The sequence below is a fragment of the Naumovozyma castellii genome, chromosome 1, assembly GCF_000237345.1.
Source record: "Naumovozyma castellii chromosome 1, complete genome".
Lineage (NCBI taxonomy): Eukaryota > Fungi > Ascomycota > Saccharomycetes > Saccharomycetales > Saccharomycetaceae > Naumovozyma > Naumovozyma castellii.
Window position 1 is genome coordinate 343,503 of NC_016491.1, and position 24,660 is coordinate 368,162.

General features: G+C 37.0%; 14 protein-coding genes and 3 non-coding genes across 17 annotated transcripts; 10 read left to right on the forward strand and 7 right to left on the reverse strand.

The window, feature by feature from the left end:
* Positions 1–714: 714 nt before the first annotated feature.
* SCW11 (putative glucan endo-1,3-beta-D-glucosidase) lies at positions 715–2,139 on the forward strand (the record flags this gene model as incomplete). Its single annotated transcript, XM_003673079.1, has 1 exon — positions 715–2,139. One exon carries the CDS (start codon positions 715–717, stop codon positions 2,137–2,139), a length of 1,425 nt encoding a protein of 474 aa, XP_003673127.1.
* A 321-nt stretch (positions 2,140–2,460) lies between these two features.
* Positions 2,461–2,560, forward strand: NCAS0Atrna5F. Its single transcript has 2 exons — positions 2,461–2,498; positions 2,524–2,560. It is a non-coding gene; the product is annotated as a tRNA-Phe (tRNA).
* Positions 2,561–2,844: 284 nt separating this feature from the next.
* RPL30 (60S ribosomal protein eL30) lies at positions 2,845–3,333 on the reverse strand (the record flags this gene model as incomplete). The annotated part of the gene is made up of 2 exons (XM_003673080.1): positions 2,845–3,159; positions 3,331–3,333. The coding sequence occupies 2 exons, from the start codon at positions 3,331–3,333 to the stop codon at positions 2,845–2,847; spliced, it is 318 nt and encodes a 105-aa protein (XP_003673128.1).
* Positions 3,334–4,165: 832 nt separating this feature from the next.
* On the forward strand, positions 4,166–4,633 carry RPL24A (60S ribosomal protein eL24; the record flags this gene model as incomplete). Its single annotated transcript, XM_003673081.1, has 1 exon — positions 4,166–4,633. The coding sequence occupies one exon, from the start codon at positions 4,166–4,168 to the stop codon at positions 4,631–4,633; it is 468 nt and encodes a 155-aa protein (XP_003673129.1).
* A 991-nt stretch (positions 4,634–5,624) lies between these two features.
* AGA2 (Aga2p) lies at positions 5,625–5,891 on the forward strand (the record flags this gene model as incomplete). The annotated part of the gene is made up of 1 exon (XM_003673082.1): positions 5,625–5,891. The coding sequence occupies one exon, from the start codon at positions 5,625–5,627 to the stop codon at positions 5,889–5,891; it is 267 nt and encodes an 88-aa protein (XP_003673130.1).
* Positions 5,892–6,143: 252 nt separating this feature from the next.
* HOP2 (Hop2p) lies at positions 6,144–6,749 on the reverse strand (the record flags this gene model as incomplete). The annotated part of the gene is made up of 1 exon (XM_003673083.1): positions 6,144–6,749. One exon carries the CDS (start codon positions 6,747–6,749, stop codon positions 6,144–6,146), a length of 606 nt encoding a protein of 201 aa, XP_003673131.1.
* An 871-nt stretch (positions 6,750–7,620) lies between these two features.
* MIG1 (transcription factor MIG1) lies at positions 7,621–8,988 on the forward strand (the record flags this gene model as incomplete). Its single annotated transcript, XM_003673084.1, has 1 exon — positions 7,621–8,988. One exon carries the CDS (start codon positions 7,621–7,623, stop codon positions 8,986–8,988), a length of 1,368 nt encoding a protein of 455 aa, XP_003673132.1.
* Positions 8,989–9,559: 571 nt separating this feature from the next.
* On the forward strand, positions 9,560–10,117 carry ECL1 (Ecl1p; the record flags this gene model as incomplete). Its single annotated transcript, XM_003673085.1, has 1 exon — positions 9,560–10,117. The coding sequence occupies one exon, from the start codon at positions 9,560–9,562 to the stop codon at positions 10,115–10,117; it is 558 nt and encodes a 185-aa protein (XP_003673133.1).
* A 309-nt stretch (positions 10,118–10,426) lies between these two features.
* SEC9 (Sec9p) lies at positions 10,427–12,364 on the reverse strand (the record flags this gene model as incomplete). The annotated part of the gene is made up of 1 exon (XM_003673086.1): positions 10,427–12,364. One exon carries the CDS (start codon positions 12,362–12,364, stop codon positions 10,427–10,429), a length of 1,938 nt encoding a protein of 645 aa, XP_003673134.1.
* Positions 12,365–12,635: 271 nt separating this feature from the next.
* Positions 12,636–14,741, reverse strand: ENP2 (ribosome biosynthesis protein ENP2; the record flags this gene model as incomplete). Its single annotated transcript, XM_003673087.1, has 1 exon — positions 12,636–14,741. One exon carries the CDS (start codon positions 14,739–14,741, stop codon positions 12,636–12,638), a length of 2,106 nt encoding a protein of 701 aa, XP_003673135.1.
* Positions 14,742–14,966: 225 nt separating this feature from the next.
* On the reverse strand, positions 14,967–17,585 carry VIR1 (Vir1p; the record flags this gene model as incomplete). Its single annotated transcript, XM_003673088.1, has 1 exon — positions 14,967–17,585. The coding sequence occupies one exon, from the start codon at positions 17,583–17,585 to the stop codon at positions 14,967–14,969; it is 2,619 nt and encodes an 872-aa protein (XP_003673136.1).
* A 593-nt stretch (positions 17,586–18,178) lies between these two features.
* On the forward strand, positions 18,179–18,820 carry PNC1 (nicotinamidase; the record flags this gene model as incomplete). The annotated part of the gene is made up of 1 exon (XM_003673089.1): positions 18,179–18,820. The coding sequence occupies one exon, from the start codon at positions 18,179–18,181 to the stop codon at positions 18,818–18,820; it is 642 nt and encodes a 213-aa protein (XP_003673137.1).
* A 269-nt stretch (positions 18,821–19,089) lies between these two features.
* On the forward strand, positions 19,090–20,481 carry OCH1 (initiation-specific alpha-1,6-mannosyltransferase; the record flags this gene model as incomplete). The annotated part of the gene is made up of 1 exon (XM_003673090.1): positions 19,090–20,481. The coding sequence occupies one exon, from the start codon at positions 19,090–19,092 to the stop codon at positions 20,479–20,481; it is 1,392 nt and encodes a 463-aa protein (XP_003673138.1).
* Positions 20,482–20,971: 490 nt separating this feature from the next.
* Positions 20,972–21,044, forward strand: NCAS0Atrna3A. Its single transcript has one exon. It is a non-coding gene; the product is annotated as a tRNA-Ala (tRNA).
* Positions 21,045–21,243: 199 nt separating this feature from the next.
* Positions 21,244–22,059, reverse strand: RSR1 (Ras family GTPase RSR1; the record flags this gene model as incomplete). The annotated part of the gene is made up of 1 exon (XM_003673091.1): positions 21,244–22,059. The coding sequence occupies one exon, from the start codon at positions 22,057–22,059 to the stop codon at positions 21,244–21,246; it is 816 nt and encodes a 271-aa protein (XP_003673139.1).
* Positions 22,060–22,451: 392 nt separating this feature from the next.
* Positions 22,452–22,569, reverse strand: NCAS0Atrna10L. The gene is made up of 2 exons: positions 22,531–22,569; positions 22,452–22,496 (listed from the first exon to the last, which is right to left on the reverse strand). It is a non-coding gene; the product is annotated as a tRNA-Leu (tRNA).
* A 929-nt stretch (positions 22,570–23,498) lies between these two features.
* HEM2 (porphobilinogen synthase HEM2) lies at positions 23,499–24,521 on the forward strand (the record flags this gene model as incomplete). The annotated part of the gene is made up of 1 exon (XM_003673092.1): positions 23,499–24,521. The coding sequence occupies one exon, from the start codon at positions 23,499–23,501 to the stop codon at positions 24,519–24,521; it is 1,023 nt and encodes a 340-aa protein (XP_003673140.1).
* Between the last annotated feature and the right edge of the window lie 139 nt (positions 24,522–24,660).

A 24,660-nucleotide genomic window follows, 5' to 3' on the forward strand; every position in this document is an offset into this window, starting at 1 on the left:
TACATATTATTTAGTAGTAAGATTGTACGCAGGAACTCCGAAGTGTGATGGAGTAACTAAGTTCATAGAATCCATCGTTTATACAAATTTTTTTGTTTATTGTCTGGTGTTTACGCGCTTACCAAAATTGTTTAAGCGCCAGCGCTGCTTTTGTTTACATCGACTTTTCGCGTACGTAAGCACAGCGAGAAAATTGCTGGTTCTGCCAAGCGCCCAGCAAATTGAAAAATGTACGTGCATTGCAAGGAAATGTCAACATGGGGCAATGAACAAATGGTGGGATTGGAGTTGCCGAAGTAAGTAACTGAAACTATTGCATTTGCACTCAGGGAACTGTAAACAAACAAATGTATACGCTAAGTGTTACAGGCTGAAGGAGCCTCTAACGTCAATTTTAACGCATGTTAATGTTACGGCGCAAGAGTCAGCTTACAGAATTAGATGTTCACTGGCTTTGTTTTGCTTTCTGGAGTAAAGAACTAGCAATATGCATCTAAGGGATTTACGGTTTTTTGGGATGTATATAAATGGACGTTTTCTGCTTATGGAATTGGTTTACCTAGCCTTATCTTGTATTCAGTTTATTCTATATTTGAAGCAATACATCAAACACACATTCATTTGCTGCTAAAATCTCCACCTAAACTAAACTTCAAGTTACTATTCATTCCTTTATTGAATCAACAAACACATTACATTCATTCATTATATAAGATGGTTTCTCAACTAAACTTTATTTCAATAATACTGCTTATTGGTACGATTACTAATGCTCTACCGATCTTCCATAGAAAACAAATTGTGACAAGGATACACACCGCTAGTACAACGAATACAATCACTGACGTTTACTCTACTACAACTGAAGTTATCGTTGCTCCAACAGTGGAGTTTATTATCAGTGGTGATGTTACTTTAACAACCACTATAGTTCCAGAAGGTGTAAATCCAACTGCTGAACCAACAACAACAATCACCAAAGTTTTGAAGAAAATGGTTACTCTTCCTGCCGATCCCACAACCTCCACGTTACAACCCACTACCGCCACAACCCAACCAAGTACAACGCGCCAAGCTCAAGATAGCCCAAACGTTGTTGCCACATCTGCTACTTTGAACCATAATCATGCTGCAAATGCAGACCCATCATCTATAATGTTAACTGTGTCTTCTTTCAATGCTCAACAAGATGCAAACAACCAACAAAACGCACAGGCTGCCACAACCACTTTACAACCTCAAACTACCACTTCAACCACCTCTTCTACTTCTACATCCTCTACGACTTCTACATCTACGACCGCACAACAAACCACAACTGCAGCTAACAACGCTGCCATTAAAGGTGTCCCAACCGCATTAGCTTATTCTCCATACAACGATGACGGTTCTTGTAAGTCAGCTGATCAAGTATCCTCAGACTTAACAACATTGAAGAATAAAGGTGTTAGTAAAATCCGTATCTATGGTACCGATTGTAACTCTCTCGAAACTGTCCAACCTGCCGCTAAACAGTTAGGTCTAACTATTAATCAAGGTCTATGGATTGATGCAACTGGTGTTGACTCTCTAGATTCTGGTCTTCAATTATTAATTTCATATGGTCAATCTAGTGGCTGGGAAGTTTTTGATTTTATCACTATTGGTAATGAAGCAATTAACTCCGGATATTGTTCTGTTTCCGATTTGATTGCCAAGATTTCCTCAGTAAAAGCACAATTACAAGCTGCTGGTTATTCAGGTCAAGTTACCACAAGTGAACCTCCTGTTACATTTGAAAATAGTCCAGAATTGTGTACCTCCTCTGAAATTGATTTCGTTGGTATTAATCCACATGCTTACTTTGATACTTCTGCTAGTGCTCAAAGTGCGGGTTCTTTTGTTAAGGGTCAAGTTGAACTAATTCAGCAAACATGTGGTACTTCCAATGTTGTGGTTACTGAGACTGGTTATCCATCTGCAGGTATTCAGAATGGCTCTAACATCCCCTCCCCAGAGAACCAAATTATTGCTGTCCAAAACATCTTAGATGAATTAGAACAAGACATCACAATTCTATCATTTACTAATGATTACTGGAAGAACCCAGGTCCATATGGTATTGAACAATCATTTGGTATTGAACAATACTTGTCATAAATATCACGCAACCGCACTCTCATTATCCAATTGATGCAATAGTTGGATAACAAACATTTTACGTTACCTTAACCCTCTATTTTGGGCTTAATTGTCATTTATATATATACTTAGTTTTTAATTTATTCATTATGTACTCTCAATCTTATAAAGTTATATTTTTCAACATCAATTGGCATAAAATAACATAAAGCAACATATATAAATGACAAAAAGCAGATTACACCTCAAAGTTAGCAATCAAATGTAATGTTTCGTAAATCTGTAAATTTTTTACAAAGTTCATCATTTGGGAAAGAACTCGAACAAAAATCACAAATTGCGGATTTAGCTCAGTTGGGAGAGCGCCAGACTGAAGAAACACTTCGGTCAAACATCAATTGTAATCTGGAGGTCCTGTGTTCGATCCACAGAATTCGCATTAATTTTTTTTCGCACTTCCCTTTGGAATCTAAGATGGTTAGTCCAAACCTTGTAGAAATAGTAAACGTAGAAATAGTAAACGTCAACTTGTAAATTATCGTTCGTTTTTCTATGTATATTGATTAAGCTATCGAGGTTCTCTTATTACACTAGTTTATAACCGTTTACAAGAACAAACTATTCGTTGGGCGGTTTAAAACCGTTCCTTCAGTTGCAAAAAATTTAGGTTAAAGATTCAATTAAAATATATATCTAATATTAATAATATATAGATTAAACATCTTAAGCCAAAGTGGTCAAGATATCAGAATCACCAGCGTCCAAAATGGTGACAACACCAACTCTGAACAACTTACCGACGGCGGTACCCAATTCGTTGTTACCACCTTGGAAGTAGTAGACCTTGGTCTTGGACAACATAGCGTAATATTCCAATTCAGACTTTCTCAAGACTGGGGTGTTAGCAGCAATGATAACCAACTTAGCCTTACCTTGTCTCAAAGACTTAATGGTGGACTTGTAACCTAAGGTGTACTTACCAGACTTGATAACTAAAGCCAACTTTTGGTTGATAGATTCTTGGGTTTTAACTGGGGCCTAAACATAAAAAAGAAAATGTAACTGTTAGTAAATATAGTTCGTTATGAAGCTGGGAAACACAATCCATTTTCTTCGGTTTAAAGTTTCGATACGTATATGTGTGTTCAAAATATAACGTACTTCAGAACCATGGGAAACTGGAATGTAAATTATTCATCTTATACTGACCATCTCTGTGATTTGTTTTGGATAATTATTTGTAATAAAACACTCCGGTCTACTTGATGATTTCTTTATATGAAGGAAGGTTTAATAGTAAGATGAACTTCAATTTCAAGAATGAGTTTACCAATTTTTAACGAGCATATCGGAAAATTTCAAAGTTTGCATCATTACACGCATGAATTTTACAAATTTTCTTTGACTGTTTTTTGTATTTCCTTCAATTCCTAACAGTTAACTCCCAACACCACATACTAAATGGAGTGAACAATTTAAGTTTTTTCACTTTTCTTTCAAAATGTTACAGCGCGCTCTTCAATCTCCTTCCAACATTTTGGTTCTGTCCTCACTGGAACACTCTCGCTAGGCAGACAGAGCTTGTAACGTCGTAGGTAGGGTGATTCTATATAGTGAATAACATATACAAGACACGCCCTTGGATTGCTCAGATATAGTTGTATTTTAGGAGGCCAGACAACAACTGAAAGGTATGTGGATACTGTACAAGGATGAGATGGGGGTATTCAATTTCGTGAGAAAGCAAAAGAGAAAGAATGATAGGCAGGAACCTAAATGACAAATATTGAAGAATCCATTTATGTTTGAACGATACGAAATAGATGATTGACCTTAAGCTACTGGAAACATGGATGAAGGTTACGTTTAGAAGGATGTCAGCACTACATTGATAAAGGAAAAGAATTAACGTGAACATGTAAGAGAACAGATATAGTGCTAGAATAAACGGCGAATGACATGAATATCCTATTGCTTGACTTAACCAAGAGATCAAAATATACTAACTTAATGTTTTTAAACCCTATTATTGCAGTGATATAAAATGAAGGTTGAAATTGATTCCTTTTCAGGTAATAAGATCTACCCAGGTAGAGGTACTTTGTTCATCCGTGGTGACTCAAAGATCTTCAGATTCCAAAACTCTAAGTCTGCTTCTTTGTTCCACCAAAGAAAGAACCCAAGAAGAGTCGCTTGGACTGTCTTGTACAGAAGACACCACAAGAAAGGTATCACTGAAGAAGTCTCCAAGAAGAGAACCAGAAAGGCTGTTAAGGCTCAAAGACCAATTGTCGGTGCTTCTCTAGATTTGATCAAGGAAAGAAGATCTGTTAAGCCAGAAGTTAGAAAGGCTTCCAGAGAAGAAAAGAAGAAGGCTGACAAGGAAAAGAAGAAGACCGAAAAGGCTGCTAGAAAAGCTGAAAAGGCTAAGTTAGCTGCTGCCGGTGGTTCCAAGGTCTCCAAGCAACAAGCTAAGGGTGCTTTCCAAAAGGTTGCTGCTACCTCCCGTTAAGTAAAATAGACATAACCTATATTATTAATTTAGTAGGTTCTATTTAGTTTTATATATACGCAATCCAATATTATAATATAATAATCATCATGGAAATAATTATTTAACGCTTTTACTGCAATATTTACTATCACTCAAGTTCTATGCTTATACGTCTTCCAAGAAAATTCGTTTACTTGCGGCGTTATGTGGTTCTATACTAGTAGTATATATATATTATGTACGAGTTACGTGCGCAGATATCCATCTTTGTATATTAAGTTAATGGACTATGATTAAAATTATTTCCTAGGCAACTAAGCAACAGAAGAATCACCCTGTTTGGCAAATGACAGAACACGGTTATTTGTTGGAGTATGGGAACATTTCTCGATAAGATACATTAATTATGTTAAGTGAGTTCTATCGTAGAGTAGATAATAAAAGAATATTTGAGGGAGGAAATATTGCGTGACGTTAACGAACTCTACGACTATGTAAGAAGAAAAGATTTTGCTTCTTAATTATTCTTTATTTAGTCAGTGGTGAGATAATAACAACTGGATATTGCTAATTAAATTGAGGTGCCAAAAACCGTCGGCTACCTACATGTGTGTCTGCGTTTGTAGAAAGTTGAAACAAACGCCTGCATTAAACTTTATTCAATACTTTTGATGTGCAACTTTACTACTGGACCCTTCTGCGGAAAAGTTTCGGATCTTCGTCTCGATTTTATGTAATTTCCCGATTCGGCAATTACACGATGTGACAAAGGGAAAAAAATTATCTGTCTGTGCATATCACTCTACGGGATCTTCTTTGAGGATGCAAGAAAATTGTTTACACTGTTTTACACTAACACAATGGGTATCAAGTTGAAATAATCTTCCGGGATATGCATTTTCTCAAAGGTACATAAGCAAAGGATAATATGCGTTTTTTATGTAAATAATCATTGGGTTCAATACTCAAAAAAATAGAACACCAACACCAAACAACTAATAATTCAACAATGCAATTTTCCAATATTCTAAGTATAATAACACTAGCTGCTGCTCCAATTTTTGCTCAACAAGTATCTGTCTCTTGTGAAACAGTTCCAACCGGCGGTACAGTTGAAGCAACACCATACTCAGTTTCTTCAGCAAATGATTTACACAACGGTGTTCCTATGGTTGCCGTCATTGAGTATTACAAGTCAATCACATACGTCAGTGATTGTAATCCATCAACTATCACTACTGCAACAGCATCAATTGAAACACAAGTATTTGTGTAGGTTCAGTTTGGTAGCCACAAAATTGAGCGTTTATTTTCATTGGTATTTTCTTTCTAAAACTAGGAGTATGTTAAAGGGACAGAAGGTCTAATTTTTTTCTTTAATAGGGTATTATTCAGCTATAAATGGCTAAGCAGGTTCTTATTTCCTTTTGGATTAGATATATTTAAATCATGTAATTCATAAAATATAATTTCAAATGTTTTCAAAACCAATGTTTTCCTTTTCAAATATCAATAGCATTATGTAACGTTAGTACCAATCATAATTTTGGAAAAAGCGTAAATGTGTGTGTACATTAAAACATACAAGGAATTCGTTTATATTCTTTGGATTTACTGAATCTTTAATAACATCTTTTAAAGAGTTCATTATTTTTATTCTTTTGGTAATTTCCTTCTCCAGCTCAAGTTTTGAGCTTATTAAATCTTGAGTAGTTTTTTCATCTGCAGGATTCCAATTATCACGTAAAATTGTAAGTGTACTCTTTAATCTTTCAAGATCCAGCTTCCGGTTTTCAATATTTGCAACTAATTGATGATTAGGTGGTTCTTTACTTAAATTATTCCATTTTTCAAAGAGTGAATTTCTTTCTCTTTCCAACTCCATAAATTCACTTCTAAGTTGTACAATTTTGTCAAAAGTAAAAAGATTGCTATCCAAATCATCAGGAAATTCAAACTGTTTCTCATTGCAAGCATAAATAACAACTTTTCCAAAAGTCTTTGTCGTTATCCTTGCATCCTTTGTCAAATTTTCCAATGCCTTCATAGTCATGGCCTTCCCAACCTTATTGTGCAAGTTTTGAATGATATCATTGACTGCAAATGGTTTGTTCTGGGAAACTAAGTATTCCATTATCAGAGTCTCCGCTGTATTATAGTTTTATATCGTTAGTATATTAATGACTATTGGTGAGTTGATTAAGGGGTTTTATATGATTTGTATGTACCTTCGTCACCTTTTGCCTGGACGGGCTTACTAGTTGATGTTACCTTCTTCTTGGGTGTCATGCTTGGTATGTTTATTGTGGCAAGTGAATGATGTTTCTTGTCGGTTGGCCAATGGTTTACCCCATTAAATATGGGAAAGATTATTTAAGGAACGTTACGTAAAATGATAGGAAAAGCTAAGATTAAAAAAGAAGACTCTTTATAATAAGAAGAGTAAGTTGACATTACTACGATATACCCCCAAGAAAAAAAAAGGAATGGAATACTCATTCAACAGTACAAGATCCCATCTGTTTCCCTCTCTGAGCACGTCAAGTTATTTCAATTAGCGTCTGCGTGGGGGGTCCAATAGTAAGCACTCTTTACAACATTTTAATTGCAGAATATGCAGAGAGAGTACGATTTCTAACTCAAGAAAAAAGGTGGCGAACTGGTTCAAGCTAGAAGATGGAGCATCCACGAGATGCATCTCTTATGCAGGGACGTGTTCTCTACATCAAACGACGCTAACCGCACCAACAAGAACCACAACAGCAGGAATGTCCTTCTAGATATCTCCACGGGACAACAACGGATGCATAGTCCAGGGCCCAGCACCATTATGCCATCCACGATGAGTCCTACTTGACACTCCCAGTCAATCCAACGCAAGAAGACACCATAAACCAAGCAAATACGTAATCGACAGCGGAGAAGAAACTGTCACCGCAAAATGCAGAGCGGGGTTTCACGAGGAGGAAACGAAAAAAGCAAACAGATAAAAGAAATGAGATGCCATGAAATTTTTCCCACAACCATTTAAAGCAGACAACACTCCATCTCGAGGCCTGCCACGCAACACAACACGCCCACCGATGGACACTACAACGGAAACTAGCAACATTATCAGCAACGGCGGTATGCAGGAACCCCAAACGACAGTGAAAAAGCCTCGTCCACGTTCCCGTGCCAATAAAGATGGAGATGCCCCAAGACCTCACGTGTGTCCCATCTGTCAGAGGGCTTTCCATAGATTGGAGCATCAAACGAGACATATGAGGACACACACGGGGGAGAAACCACATGAGTGTGACTTCCCTGGATGTGTGAAGAAATTCAGTAGAAGTGACGAACTAACAAGACATAAGAGGATTCATACGAACCCGCAACCAAGAGGTAAGAGAGGTAGAAAGAAGAAAGTGGTCACAGACCAAACTGGTGGGAACGCCACTGGTGCTAAATTTGAACTGGGTGAATCCACTACTACTTCTATCTCGGTTCCTCAACAATTACAGCCACAAGCGCAACTGCAAGCGCAACCACCACTACAACAAAGACCGGCATTGACATCGTTTGGTTCCAATAGTAATAATAGTAGTAGATTGAGACTGAATGCCTTATCCTCTTTACAAATGATGACCCCCATGAGTAAGAGTATTATTTCACCGGTGCCGATATCGTCGTCATCATTTATAGATACACCTGAACTTTCCTCACTTAATAATAATAATAATAATAACATCCATCAAGGTTATAATTCCAACATACGAAGTGGTGGTATCCAACTACCAAGACCTAAATCACTAACAGATTTCGCCAAGATGCATAATGGTAATTATCGTGTTCCCGGGGAATCCATGATGCCATTTAAACGTCCCAACTCTGTATTAACATTACAAGCCTTGATGTCTAATAGTAATGATGATGATTCTGATGAAGATGATGGGGGAGAACATCTAAAGAACCCAAACGATTCATATTTGTCCAATGATGACGAGGACGACATTCAAATCCAGGCAAGAAAGAGATCCAAGACAGCTACACCTATTGCCTCTCTAAGTAGGTCTACGAGTGGTACCAATCTACATCAAAGTGGTGGCGCATTCATTCCTCATAATACTTCCAACTTGTCACTTTCCAGTCATTTTTCAGATCAGCTAAATCATAAACTGTTGGCCGTTCAACAACAACAACAGCAACAACAACAACTACATCAAACACCTCAACAGGCATTCTCATCATCTGAGGCATCGACACCTTTGTTAATGTCTCCCACGGCAGCTGCCGCTGCGCCCTTCGTAAGATTACCCAACAAGGAAACAGATAAAGATGGTAAGACACTGCCTCCGATCAGGAGTTTGCAGCTGGAGTTCCCCACCGGTTAGCTGACGAGACATATGTAAGTTACATTGTTAAGTAAAAAATTTACGTAGGTACATAGATTCTGGACTTTTTAACACTACTATAATTAGTAAACTGATCCGGTCTCGCTAAACGACAAGACCACTTTCCAGTTACGTATGTGATCTGCGTGAAGCTGAAACCTTAAGTCAAGACACCTGATCAACAGATCACGTGGAAACTGAGGCGTTTCTACCAGAGAATGCCTCTCTTCTCGTACTGAACAGGGTGTCACCCACCAAACAAACGACTCCTTAAACAAAACAAAACAAACGAAAATGAAAATGAAAATGAAAATAAAATGAAAAATAAAATAAACGGAACGTGCAAATAGCGCGTAACGTTAATTACCGAGAGCAAGAACAGATCTTCCCCTGTTCCTGAAAATTCTATTACTTTCCAACAACGTGGATCGCACCTCTCTCTCAACACTTTTCCTTTATAAGAACCTCATCGTCCATCGCTCGAGAGGTTAGTACTCCACTGAACTGAACTGAACTCGGCATACAATACCATACCAGTATTGTCTCACTACAGAACCGCTTACTTTCATTAATGTCTGCCTTTAACAACTTTTGCGTAGTCTGTGACAAACTTATTGTCTCCCCATCAGACGAACAGGAAACAGCAAGCACAGTATCCAACGAATCCTCAGATAAGTTGTATTGTTCCGATATGTGTAAGTTAAGGGATAGTTCTGTCAGCGTCAGTGTCTCTGTTCCACCTGTCCAAAATGATTTGGACTCGGGAAGGGAACATGATGATCTCGAGTTGAAACACGTCAGCGAGGAACAACAAGACAGTGATAACCTTACTACGACGTTATCCACAGAGACCATCAACTCTACTACAACTTTGGAACAGTCAGATTCATTGATCACTTCGCCGTTGTTAATGCCTCAAACAGCCGTAACCCGAAGTACAATTTTGAAGCATCCTACTTACGAGGAACTTATGGTACAAGATGACTTCTGGTTGAATATGGATTCTCATTTACCAAGAACTTTATCTGATTTTTACCCTACAAAGGCCCTCCTAAATTCTTCTTCGAATTCAGTTATTGATCAAACAGCTGAAAATAATTATAAAATTTGGCTAGATTATAATCATTGAATTTCATTGACCTTTTAACGACCCTCCCCCTCATTTTCATGACCATGACCTTCATTACAATAAAGAATTACAAAAACACTAAAAAAAAATTTACTAATATTAACTCTCTTTATTACTGCATTACTTTTAAAAAAAAATTATTCCTCATAAATAAGATAAAAAAAAGTTACATAACCGCACCAAAAAATCATATTCATTTTCTGCCGTTTATCCTCGTCTCAAACCATATAAATAGTTTAAATAGCATAAATCGCACAAAACATACTTCACTATTTTTTTTGAATAAGCCTCTTCTTTGATTTTTCTCCCTCACATTATCCTACTTAATTTCGTTGTATTAGTATTAAGCTTGATGTCAAGATTATCTGTGTTTTCTTCCACATCTTTCAAACGTTCTTGTTGAGAATCTAATTCCTCTCCCGTAGAAATAGCCAATTTCTTTAATCGACCACTAATTTGTTGCACTTGATCTAAATTTCTATCAATCTCAACCTCCATATCATCATCTTCTTCATCATTTTCAAATTGATACTTCTTGGCACGATTCAGTACCTCTTGACGTTTATATTTTTCTTGTATTAGACTGGGTTTACTATTTTCTGTTAAAGCATTAGATATTCTTTGAGTGGAATTGGCTATTTGTTGATTAGTAGCTTGTAACATTGCCTGTTCCTCCAAACGGCGAGCCTTCAATTCATCTTCATGTTCCATACGTCTTCTCTTCGCATTAAATGGATTTTTAGCATGAATCGCCAAAACGTTACGATTCAATTTCTTTAACTCATCAACTTTATCCTCCGCAACAGAATTTTGAATCTTAATCAAATCTAAATTACCTTCCACATTATTTAATTGTTCACTTTGATGACCTAAAATCCCCAATGTATTCATTCCTGACATTTCCGCCTCTTGAGCCATCTTCAACGTATTTCTAGTGGATGCAACTGAACTCTGCTTAGTGAATTTTATATTCTGCTTCAATTCATCAACAGCTTCATCTTCATCCTGTTGTTGTCTTGCCTCCTCTTCCCTTTGTACTTCTTCAAACGTCTGATAACCTCGACCAACATTCTGTTCTTGAGGAGGAACTACACGGGGCTCCTCATAATAATTATAATCTTGTTCTTGTGTTTGTTGTGGTGCTGTCAAGGGAACTGTCTCTTCCTCCTGTATCTGCCATGTGGGCTCAGCATTCAAATCGTCTCCCCTGTCATCCACAGTAGCGTTTAAATCATCAAGTGTCACAGCATTGGCATCCTCCTCCTTGATAGGTTCATACTGATCTTCAAAATCAAACCTATCATCACCTAACAAATGCAACTTACTCTCGTTCAAATCCGCTGTGACGGTTCTTTCCATGTTATCACTGCCAGCAGTGGGCGCGATTGAACCGGGATTCATGCCATAAGAATCAGCAGTCATGGTTGCATATGGATTCTCAGTGCTTGTACTATTCGTTTTGACGTAGGGTGTAGGAGTTAATGACATATTCTCATAGGGGTTCGTTCTCACTGGCGTCCTGCTTGCAGGGGGAGGTAAACGTACAGGTGGTGACGAAATCTTGTGCGGCGAAGGTGATGGTATGTTTGAAATGTTTGAAGAAGAAGGAGGTGACATTGGAGTCAGGTTTATGGCTCTCTCATTCTTAGGTATGGTGGGTGACCCCAAAGGTGTTCTCGGGAGAGATGATGGTGAAGTACTTTCTTCATGTTTTTGGAAATGAGAACCTGGGTTTGTATACGGATCAACAGGTGGGTTCAGCTCTTTGCGGACCCTTTCAGGATTAACAAGGGGTGTATAGTTATTTCCTGGTTCAGTATCATTAAATGTGGAATATGGATCTTCAAAATAGTTACGTGCTTCAGGATTCACTGCGTATGGGTCACTCTTATTCGAATTTGGTGATGCTAAACTATCATGCTCATGATTATGGTGTTTCTTCTTTTTAAATAAATGCAATTTCGGTATCTTCTTATGTTTATGTTCACTATCCTTTTCCAGATCCACGGGCGACTCATTCAGGTCATTTAATTCTTCCTCAGGTGTGGCATATTGTTCATATCCAGGAGGTGCAAACACTTTATCTTCACCTTTATCCTTTGCAAACATACCATAAGCAGCAAATTTTTCTTTCTTATGTTTCAATTTATTCTTAGTCGTGATTCCGAGTTCCATTAGCGTATCTCGGTTCTGCTCCGGAGTTTCCTCTTCCGGTGGTTTGATCTTCAATATCTTTTTGATACCCATTTTTTCTTACCAAATGTTCTTCTGTAGTATGTACCTAATAAATTTCTCTAAGATCCATTTACACGTGTGTTGGGGTGTTCTCTTCAAGGTCAGCATAAGTATCGATGTACCTTAATTACTACTTCTCACTGTAAAAAATCCCTTAAATGTTCCTGCGCGCATAACCTGACATTGCGGTAATAATATGATGATAATGATAATGATGATGATTTATATACACAATTTTAATTGAATTCTATCTAATAATTTATTATGTCCTCTTACCCAAGACTCACATCCCACGGAACACATTTTTACTGGCTCTTCTTCTACCTTCGTTTCTCGGTCTGCTCCTTCCGTTATTCTTGGCGGCTTCCTCGTCTTCTTCACCTTCTTCAAATTCTACTCTTTTCTTAGGTTTCTTTATTTGCTTCTTCTTCTGTGGTACGAATGTCAATTCAGCTTCACCACGATGATTACGATGTAGGATAGATCCATCTGACTTCTTCTCACGTTCTTCTTCAGTCATGTCTTTAACTTGATCAGCAAATGTAACTTTACCAACATCCTTTTCTTGTGGAGTAACTGTTCCCACACTCATCTCACCCATAAATTCATCGCTCTGCTTTTTAGCCTTCTTCCTACGTTCAATAGATTTTAATTGTTTCTGTATTGACTTCTTCTCCTTTTCACTAACTTCTTCATCCTTTCTGTCATTATTACGTTCTTCCTCATCTGACTCACTTTCTTCATCACTAGAGTTACGATCACTATCGTATTTACCCTCCCTAATGGCGATTCTTTCTTCATCAGATTCTTCTGCTGCAGTTAATGCTCTAATACGTTTAGCAGCACCTTCTTCAGTTTCCTTGGCAGATTTCACTGGGTTCAATTGTTTGTAGTCATATGCATCTTCATCAACTTGGAATTCTTCATCTTCAAACATTTCTTTGAAACGATCATCCGTAAGAACCTTTTCAACAGCAGTATCACCACGTTTTTGTGATAATCTATCCACCAAAGTTCTATTAACTTTAATCTTAGGTTTAACCACGGCACCAGAAGTTCTGATTCTAGATTCTCTCTCCTTTTCAATTCTACGTCTAATTTCTCTTTCTCTTTCATCTTTGTATGCATCTGGATTAGCAATTAATGCAACCTTATCATATAATTCAGTATCAATAAAGAACCCATGCATATATGCTCTAAGAACATTGGACCCAACCAAATGAGCCAAATTCAATTTCTTAACATCATCTCTTGTAATAAATCTATAGTTGGAGTAAACAGAATCACTTGGTTTTTCTTCTAGTTCTTCTGTAATAGAGTCCAAGAATGAACACCAACGTGGAGATGGTCCCAAGTTTGGAATATAATATGTATGCATGGGGATACCTTCATTGGCGGTAAAGAACATACCAGTACCAGGGATATGTTCGATATCATTTATATCAACATTAGGTTCCATGGATGCGTATGCCTTCCCATCAAGTCTATCCCAAATCTTGGCAATCCTCTTGTCAGTGGTTAAGATTTTATTTTCTGTCCCCACATTATCTAACCAAATAATCTTTTTAATATCAAAACCGTAACCTTGGTCCTTTACCGTTATTGGTTCTGAAGAACGTAAATCATATAAATAAGTGTACCCATTAGAAGTACCACATGCAAAATTCAAACCATCATTACGGAAACTTGTTGTTGTCACTTGAAATGCATTATTATCGAATTGATTTTCCAAAAATAGTTTAGCCACTCTTGAACGAGACCTTGGATCCCAAAATTCCACCACGTTTTCTTCCATACCAGTGGCGACCAACCCATTAGTAGAATTTACACTAACGTGATTAACCCCCTCTGAGTCCAATTTGAAAGGATTTAAAAATCTTCCCTGTTCCAAATTCAATCTATATAGTTCATTACCGCTGGCCCCCACGTATAGGTCACAATTAACTGCGTTATAAGCTAAACTTCTTCCGAATTTGGGGATTCTGGTGGTATAATGTAGCCCACCTTTATTCTGGAACTGAATGGATCTATCATTTTGTAAATGGATACTCTTAGTCCAATCATCGGAAACAATTAAGAAATCCACATTTTCAGCATCCGTATGTCTATCGAATTTCAAAGATAAATTGGCGAAATCATAAACATGGATTTGTGGTTTGTAAGTCCCTGTGGCCATGACGGAGGATCCGTCAGGGGTCACTTTAATCTTATTGGATGCTTCACTAAACTCGAAATCTTGAATTAATTCCACACGATTCTGATATTCTAAATCGTTCTTCAATGATCTTTTACGTTTCTTGGCAACCCAATCCGGTAGGGAACGGGCTGTGTTGGTACCGGAAACTTGATACACTGAGACGTCACTGGCAGATGTTGATTTTAATACCATTTCCTCTTAATCAGTGTGGTTCTTTTGCTTGTTTTTACTTGGGTTAGTGATGAGATGAGATGAGATGAGCTTCTTAAAATTTTTCAATTTTCGGAAGGTGAAAAAAAAAATATCTAGATGAGGTAGGGACGGTTACCCAGAGAGATGAGATAAGATGAGGTGAGAAAGTAACGTTTTAAATAGGAGAAGAATAATAAATGATTAAGCAAGTTTGTTATATATATTTTACGTATTATCGTTTTCAAATTGATCGATGTGAATGGACTGAGCTCTCGAATTATTTCTGACTCTGCTATGTCCGCCCAGTATATAATTTTTCCCCGTATTTACCATTTTACCACCCACCATATTTGATGTGAATGTCCCTGGAGATTCATTCCATGGATTGCTAAAAGTCGAGGTGGCATTGGAGGATGCTGATGTCGTTATCATTGATGAGACAGTAGGTGTCTTGGGAGTGGTGTTGGACATTGGATGAGTACCTCCTCTTGTTGAGAAGGGACTGCCATAGGGATAGTTATTATCGTTCTTGCCTTCTTGAGTATTGGTGGTATTCACATAAGGGATGTTATCATTCATATGAGTAGGCGTCAATCCATTAAATCCACCGTCATTAGGAATAGTGTTGTTTGTTGTCACTGGAGGGGTATTGATCATTGAATTATTAAATAAATATCTGTTGTTGTTATTATTATTATTGTTGTTATTATTATTTGTGGATGTATTAATAGTTGATGCTGTTATTGGTGGAGTGTATGGTTTATTAGAGGGTATAAATGATGAAGCTGAGTATGCATCGTATTTGGATGGTATATTATTATTATTAGTTGAAATAGGCATGGCATTTTCCATTGAGAATTGAGATGACATTTTGCGAGGTGTTGGTTGAATGGGTGAATGGTCATCATTGTATGTAATGTTTGAAATTTGTTGGTTCAAATTAATGATGGTTTCCACATTTGGAATCTTGGATAATAATGTAGTCAATGACGTTGAATTTGTATCTACTTTGGGTTGTTCCAATTCAAATAAATCTTCAAAGAAAAGTTTATATGTTTCCGTACCATCATTCCATATGGTTATATAATTGTGCAATGCTTGTGTAGTTAATTCATTTTGTAAACATAACTGTTTCACTGAATCTGATCCAATGTGGAAAAATAAATGATTTAATAATTTAATTGATATCTTTTGTAATGTTAAATTTGTGGCGGATATCTTGCTAATGAATTTAATTAAATGATACAATGCAATGTTACCATGTAATTTAATTAATGATTCTAATAAATTTGTTGTATTAGCGAATATAAATAATGCATAAAGGGATCTTTTCTTCTTTGGGTATAGGATTCCTAATGGTATTGTTGATAATTGATCTGACAATAGTAAAGTAGTTAAACTTGGAATAAAATATAATTCCATATATTTCTCCTTGATTAGTAACTTTACAGTTGAAGGTGTAGAAGATGATGTTAATGTTAGTGGATTTAAATTCAACGAATTATATTGGGATAATATTTTTTTATTAATAATTATAGTTGAATTCAATGAATTTAACAACGATTCAACAATGAATTTAAGTTTGTTAGATTCTGATTCATTTTCTAAAGTATCATTATCGAATATGAATAAAGATTTAGAAATTGGTGGAATGGATGGTATAATTGCATCATGAAACCAATCAGGGATACTATAATCTTTTTTCAAGGTTAAATTTGAAGTGGATGATGATGATGTTATGTTTTCCATCTTGACTAGAAATTTCGTTAAAAGAAATTGTGTCATATTAAAGATGGCAGATAAAGTTTGTGTACTACCTGATTTATTAACAATTTCATGAAGTGTCTTTACTGAAAGAGTAGATAGTTTTTGTAATGAAACTTGTAAGAGTAATATTAATCGTGGTTCCTCCAAATAATTCAATTCTGGGTGATCGATTAATTCCATTATTATTTGTAAATTAAATAGAAGATCGTGTTTAATTGGTTTTGATGAGGATTGTGATGAGGACACAGTGGGAAGAGAAGTGGAAGTAGAAGCGGAGGTTACCTCATGGGAGATTATTATATCCGTGGCGATTTGGTATATATCCTTTGGTATCCAATGGTTTAAAAGTATTACTCTTTTAGTTATTTGATAAATGATATAAGACGATTTTTCCCCATTTTGCTCTTGTTTATTGAATAAATTATCAATAGAAGTTGCAATAAAGAAATCCAGTTTAGAGTTATTCATTAATAAAGAAGTAATTTCATTACTATTTTGTTCAAAATTAGATAATTGTAGTGGTATGGAATCTTTATAATTCTGCCAAAGGGGTATCCATTGATGTATTAGTGTATCTCTAAGATTTAACTGTAAAAATTGTAATAATTGCGGTGAAATTTCATCAAATTGTTCCACATATGAAACAATTGTATACATGCCGAATATGTCTGAGTTTACGATGCCATTAGTAGAATCATAAGAGTCCCTTAAATGATTTATAAGAGAGTCCAATGAATTTATTATTAGAGGGTGTAATTCACTTCTAATGGAGCAGTATGCGAATAGGATGGCGATAATATCGAATTTCTCTGGTATGCTGTCATCTGGGAGGTTTAAGATGGGGGTGAAAATGTCGATATTGTTCAAGGATAACAATTTTTTATTTTCTGCTGGGAGAACGTTATAATTTAGGAACCGAAACGAATGAACCAATTTGAAGATCAGTTTCGAGTTGATCCTCTTTGGTTGATTATTATGTAACAACTGGCATGTATTGCATATGGAATCTATCAATTGTCCCGTAGTCTGATCATCTGGGACATCGTTGACGTCCGTTTGGAAGGAAGTATTGGCCATTTTTAAATTGCTGCGCGAATGATCCTGGTGGCGGTTACTTCGACTGATGTCAGTTTACGTGTAGCTCAGAGTCTTTGTTGTGGGAGTGTTCCTTGAATCATAACTTCCCTAGCATCTCGAGTCGCTACTATCGAGCACTATTCGCAGAGATCTACAACAAACAAACAAACACATGGGCGAGTAATTTTTTTTGCCACCTTCGAGGGTCAAAAGGGGCCAAAAAAGAACAACAGGGCCAAAATGGGACAAATGGGACAAAAGAATAACAAGTATACGTATGCAACTTACAACTTACCACATACGTAGTCGATATAGAAGGATAACACACTTGACTTGCCACACGTATGGCTCGATGGACGTCACAAGGCATTGCAGAACGCCCCCGCATCCATCTTGTCAGCGACTCACACAAATATACGTCTACGTGGTGTAGTGCACTCCATACCATGTTCTTCCATCGTGCTCCCCCTGAACTCTTCGCACCGTCCCTTGTCGTTCGTCCCTATATAAATAACTAATCTTGCAACTTTTCAACTCTCTACCCCCACCCCCACCCAACTCCCACAACAAATAACACTAACAGTACACTAACTATGAAGGCATTATTAATTATCGATGTGCAAAACGACTTCCTCCCACCAAACGGATCGCTAGCGGTCCCCAAGGGAGACGAGATAGTGAATCCAATCCTATCCTTAATCCATGACTCACAACAGGACTGGCATAGAGTCGTCATGACTAGAGACTGGCATCCAAAGAACCACATCTCCTTCGCCAAGAGACACGGACAGGAACCATACTCATCCATCACATACAAGTCCCCCAGACCGGGCGATTCATCCACTCAAGAAGGTACCTTGTGGCCTGTGCATTGTGTTCAGAACACCAGAGGCTCACAATTGGCTGATCCATTGTTGAAGGAGACTTATAAGAACCATTATAAGATTGTTGATAAGGGGTTCTTGTCAGATAGGGAGTATTACTCGGCGTTCAATGATATTTGGGATTTCCACAAGACAGAGTTGAACGATTATTTGAAGAAACATCATATTACTCAAGTCTACGTCGTTGGGTTGGCGTTGGATTTCTGTGTGAAGAACACAGCCATCTCAGCCGCCAAGTTGGGCTACGAAACTATCATCTTGAAGGATTATACGAGAGCAATCAATTCCGATGAGGAGTCCATGGAGAAATTGAAGAAGGAGTTGGAAGAGCACAATATCAAGTTGCAATAGATAAAAACTGATCGATTTTCTTAAGTAAGTAATTATATATAAACCATCAATTCATTCATTCATTTTATTTATTCTATTAATATATGGCGTATTGTTCTAGAACGTCAAAATTGGGCCCGAATGAAAAATTCACTGGGCGTGTTATGCAACAACTGAAAGAATATGGGCATATTTCCAAACAATATAAAATACCAAGCTCAAACAGTCCTCAGTTGCTGCTTCCATGTGGTCTCTAATCCAGTGGCATTGCATACAGACCCGAACAACACATGATACTTCCCATACCGATTAGGAAACTTCTGGCAAATAAGAAGGGCAAATCGATAATACTCGCTCTATTTATCATATATTCAATATGGATTTTCCATTACAGTAATAGCAAGTTTAAACTGCAATTCAAGCCAGGTAACAATGGATCCATTTTCTTACCCACCACATCGCATATAGACACCATCAACTTGAAGCGTTTCGCTTCTAGTTCGTCCGCTGCACCACCTTCAAATATAAGCAATTTGCGCCAACAATTGTCTCTGATCTTCCCCTATCATCCACATGACAAGATTCCAAGAACAATATGGCAAACTTGGAAAGTGGCCAAATCTGACCCCACATTCCCGGCAAATTTTAAAAGTTTTCAAAGGGATTGGGAAGCTTCTATTAATGCAAGGGATGATAAATTCCAATACACGCTGATCCCTGATTCCAATATTGAAATTTTCCTTCAAGCCACATACGGTGAAGTACCCCTCATCATAGAGGCATTCAAGACATTGCCCAATAATATACTAAAGGCCGATTTCTTTAGGTATCTAATTTTATTCGCTAGGGGAGGAATCTATTCAGATATTGACACGGTTCCCTTGAAAGACCTATCGTCATGGCCATCGTTAAAGGGTGATAATTGGAAATCCACCGCCACGCAGATCCCATACAAGGGTAAGTTGGCAAAAGATACAAACCCTCCAGAATGGAATGAGCCGGGGTTAGTCATTGGTATTGAAGCTGATCCAGATAGAGATGATTGGAAAACATTTTACGCTAGAAGATTGCAATTTTGTCAATGGACTATTCAAGCTAAACCGGGGCATCCAGTACTTCGAGAGTTAATATTAAATATTACCGCAACAACACTGAATAGTGTGAAGACTTCTGGTCAATGGCATATTGATTCCAAATTTAAGAAGGATTACAATGTAAACTGGAGGGATAGAAGGGGTCAAGATTCCAGCTATGATCATTCCAAGAAGAAATGCTTGAATAATGTCGATGGTACTGATATTATGAACTGGACTGGTCCAGGAATTTTTTCAGATATTATTTTCCAATACATGTCCAATTTAATCCAACAAAATAATGATATTTTATTAATTAATGATAATTTAAACCAGGATGAAAATGAAACCAATCTAATGAAGTCAACAACAATATTCTATAAGAAAATTATGGATTCCTTACAATTAAAGGGCGTTGTTCCTTGGGAATTTTTCGGGTTTCTTAAACAACCTGTCCTGGTGGATGATATAATGGTTTTACCCATTACAAGTTTCTCGCCTGATGTGGGTCAAATGGAGGCAGGTACTAGTTCTGATTCAATGGCATTTGTAAAGCATATGTTTGAAGGTTCGTGGAAAGAGGAAGCCGATTCAAAAAACAGTTCATAGACAACTTAAATATATTATTCATAATAAACGTTAGTTAATTCATTAGAAACAATAGTTCGGAAGCTCTTTGGTGAAGTGGTCGTAAGGTTGTATCTCTTGTGAGGGGCATGAACAAAGAATTTAACTTAAGAGTCACTTATTTCTTTCCTAATTTGAAAGGTTCTTTTCAAATAGATTGGGTGGGATTTGACAAAGTAGTATAATCACAGCAATGCAAACCGTATGATCTAAAAAAATAGCAAAGAAAAAAAACAAGAATTGAAATTGTTAGCCGCCCAGTCCATATCTAATAAGAAAAAGAAGTGTTCATTGAAGTAATTCTTTTAATTTTGCTCCAACCTGAAAAACAATAAGCACCTGAACAAACATAAGGTAAACCTTTATGTTATAATGCTTCCCAACTGAGGAAAGTGCCGTTTTAATAAAAATTATTTCAGTTTGTAATATATTGAAGTAGAAAAAGATTTCAATTTTTTTTGTTATATATTATGGGCACGTGGCGCAGTTGGTAGCGCGCTTCCCTTGCAAGGAAGAGGTCATCAGTTCGATTCCGGTCGCGTCCATAAATTTTTTTAAACTCGTTGATGATTAACTATTGCTTCTCATTAACGTTATTATTCAAAGTATATTATACCATTGTTAATAAGAATACCGTTAACTTTTTCGGTTTTTATGAAAAACTATTTCCCTATATATGATTAACAAAAATTATAACTAATAACAGAGAGTCCATCGTCTTCAAAACTTCTAGCCTTTACCTAATCATAAAATAACACATTTGGTTTTCTTTTTTCTTTTCTCAATTGATGCGTTCCTTATATTTGCATTTGCTTGTCCTTGTGGGGTTCTAATGTCCTTTCGTTGAGATGCTACTCTTTCTTGAGGTTGCTTGCTCGAACTTTGTTTCTTCGCTTGTCCTTGATTCCTCTTAGCCTGTGTCGTTGATGCTTCTTGTTGTTGTTTCGAACTTTGGTTTTGTCTAGACACATTCGTATTAGAACGTGATGTATTTCTTGTTGACAGATTTTGTTGACTTGGGTATCTAGCCTCAGACTTAGCCACTGTTTCCATTTCATTCCTGATGATTTGTCTTACCAAATCCACAAATACTTCATCGACGTTGCTCCTTAATAATGCACTAGTTTCATAAAATGGGACTTTCCCCCATTTACTGCTAACTTCTATTCCTTCTTCCACACTAATTACTCTATCTTCGGTTAAATCAGCCTTGTTACCAACAAGAACCATTGGTACTCTATCTGTATCCTTAATTCTAAGAACTTGTTCTCTCAATTCCATCAATTCATCCAATGATTGAGGGTCAGTGACTGAATAAACTAACAGAAACCCCATTCCTGATTTAATATACAATTCTCTCATAGCGGTGAATTGTGCCACACCAGCAGTATCCAAGATTTCCAAATCGAACACCTTATTATCTATTTCGATTGTCTTTCTATATGAATCTTCAATGGTAGGGTCATACGTGTCTAAATATATTCCCTGAACAAACTGAACAGTAAGACAGGACTTACCCACACCACCGGCACCTAGGACAACCAACTTATAATCTCTCATTTGCAATGTTGTGTTTTGTTGTGTTATCACTACAGGGAGTGGAGTGAACTATGGCACACGACGCTCTGTTTCTCTTGTCTGGATGGGCTCCTATAAGTGAATAGGAATCGACGTAATTTGTTTACGTTCTCTTCAAAATTTCGTGTCTTTTCTGTTTCGTCCTTTTGTTTTGTTCTTCGAGCGAGGGTGATAGATGACTAGCGGCGAAGAGTCCGCCGCAGCAAACGATACATTATTCAACCCTTGGCGACGTGAGAGGGCCTAAGAATAGAATATAGGATTAGCATGTAAAAGGATTTGCCTGTGACTAATACGTTTCAAACAAGGCGTTCGTTTAGTCGTGTTTGTTTGCAGCAGTCGTAAAAAAAATTGGTGGGAAAAGAAAAAATAAATGGTTGCTAAGAGATCCGAACTCTTGCATCTTACGATACCTGAGTATTCCTGTGGTGTTCCACAGTCAAGAATGTTTGATCTTGAATCAGGCGCCTTAGACCGCTCGGCCAAACAACCATATTAATGTGAAAAAATTTGTTTAGAGCTCCTATTTTATTACATAAAATCGGTCATGCCGTCATCCCATTATTAGTTGAGTATTTAATTTACTTTGTATGGGGAATAGTTGATTCTGATCAAGGAAAGTAAATGGTAAGTATAGTTACGGTTTTTGGGTCGAGAAAATAAGAAATTTAAGACAATATTTATTTTTTCTCTTGAATATTTGAATTTTCATTTCTTGATTAGTTTTTTCAGTTTAAATACTTTCTAGAATATCACCAAAATAAAACTAAATATTGCTACCTTAAACCAAATTAGACATGGCACGTCATTCAAGTATTTGTCGGAGAACTTTATATAACTTTTCAACTAAAATTGATTAAAAATAATTATCAAACTTTAAAATGTTGGTTCATACAGGTAAAGGTTGCTAATATTCCAACGCTTGAATTAAATCTTTGATCGCTTGTAATTGCAACTAGTATTCTTGAGCAGTATTTGCTCCTCTTAGGCACCTTTTGCAGTTGAACCAATATGTCTGTTTTCTTTCTTAAAATATTATCAATATTTGCTCAAATGTCTCAGCCATGGTGTTTGCGCCAAAAAAAATTATGTAAAGGAGGCTACCTAATCATTTTGAATAGAAAAATCAGCTCAACAGAGTTATATCCAGTACTCTTCTTTAAACAACCTGGATAATGGGGCAACAATCAATCTGATTGTTTTTTTATTATAATAAATGAAATAAAACGTGTCATTAACATTCCACGAAGCGACGGCGCATTCCCTTAACTTTAAATGTCCGCTCGTTCCTGGTTGGTGGAATTTCACTTAGGATTATAAAAGACAACTTACATTCAACATATTGTTTCACAGTCCCTTTCTTGACTTATACACTTTACAAACTCTTACCTTTTTAACATTGACTAAACAGGACGCCAACAATGCATAAAGCTGAATTTCTAGACATCGACCAAACCGAAATTTCCTCCGTACTCGCTGGAGGTTACAACCACCCATTACTAAGAGAATGGCAAAGTGAACGTCAATTATCCAAAAACATGTTGATCTTCCCTCTTTTCATCTCAGACAATCCTGATGAGAGTACCCCAATCGAATCTCTCCCCAATATAAAGAGATTCGGTGTGAACAAATTATCTGAGTATTTGAAACCATTGGTCGCTAAGGGATTGAAATCTGTCATCTTGTTCGGTGTGCCTTTGAAAGCCGGGATCAAGGATGAGTTTGGTACCGCGGCAGACGATCCAGAGGGACCAGTTATTCAAGGTATCAAAGTCTTACGTGAGAACTTCCCTGATTTGTATATAGCCTGTGACGTTTGTCTTTGTGAATATACTTCTCATGGTCATTGTGGTGTTCTATTACCTGACGGCACAATCGACAGAGAGAGAAGTGTGGCTAGAATAGCCGCAGTAGCTGTAAACTATGCTAAGGCTGGTGCCAACTGTGTGGCTCCAAGTGATATGATCGATGGAAGAATTAAAGAAATTAAACGTGGTTTGATTAATGCTAAGTTGGCACATAAAACATTCGTTTTGTCTTATTCAGCTAAATTTAGTGGGAACTTGTATGGCCCATTCCGTGATGCAGCTTGTTCTTCTCCATCAGCTGGGGATAGAAAATGTTATCAATTACCACCTGCTGGACGTGGATTGGCCCGTAGAGCACTAAAGAGGGATTTGAATGAAGGTGCTGATGGGATCATCATCAAGCCTTCTACATTTTATTTAGATATTATGAGAGAAGCAAGTGATATTTGCGCTGATTTACCCATCTGCGCATACCATGTATCTGGTGAATATGCTATGCTTCATGCTGCTGCTGAAAAGGGAATTGTTGATTTGAAGACAATCGCTTTCGAATCCCATCAAGGGTTCTTGAGAGCTGGTGCCAGATTGATCATCACATATTTTGCCCCAGAATTCTTGGAATGGTTAGATAATTAAATAGCTTATAGACTATCTCTTGTATATTTATTTGCATAATCTCGTTTTTGGTGACAGATTTTCTTCCGCGGAGTTTTGGGTCGGTGCAAACATTTCCTGGGAAAATGTCACAGGTAAATTTTACTCACAAATTTGCTTT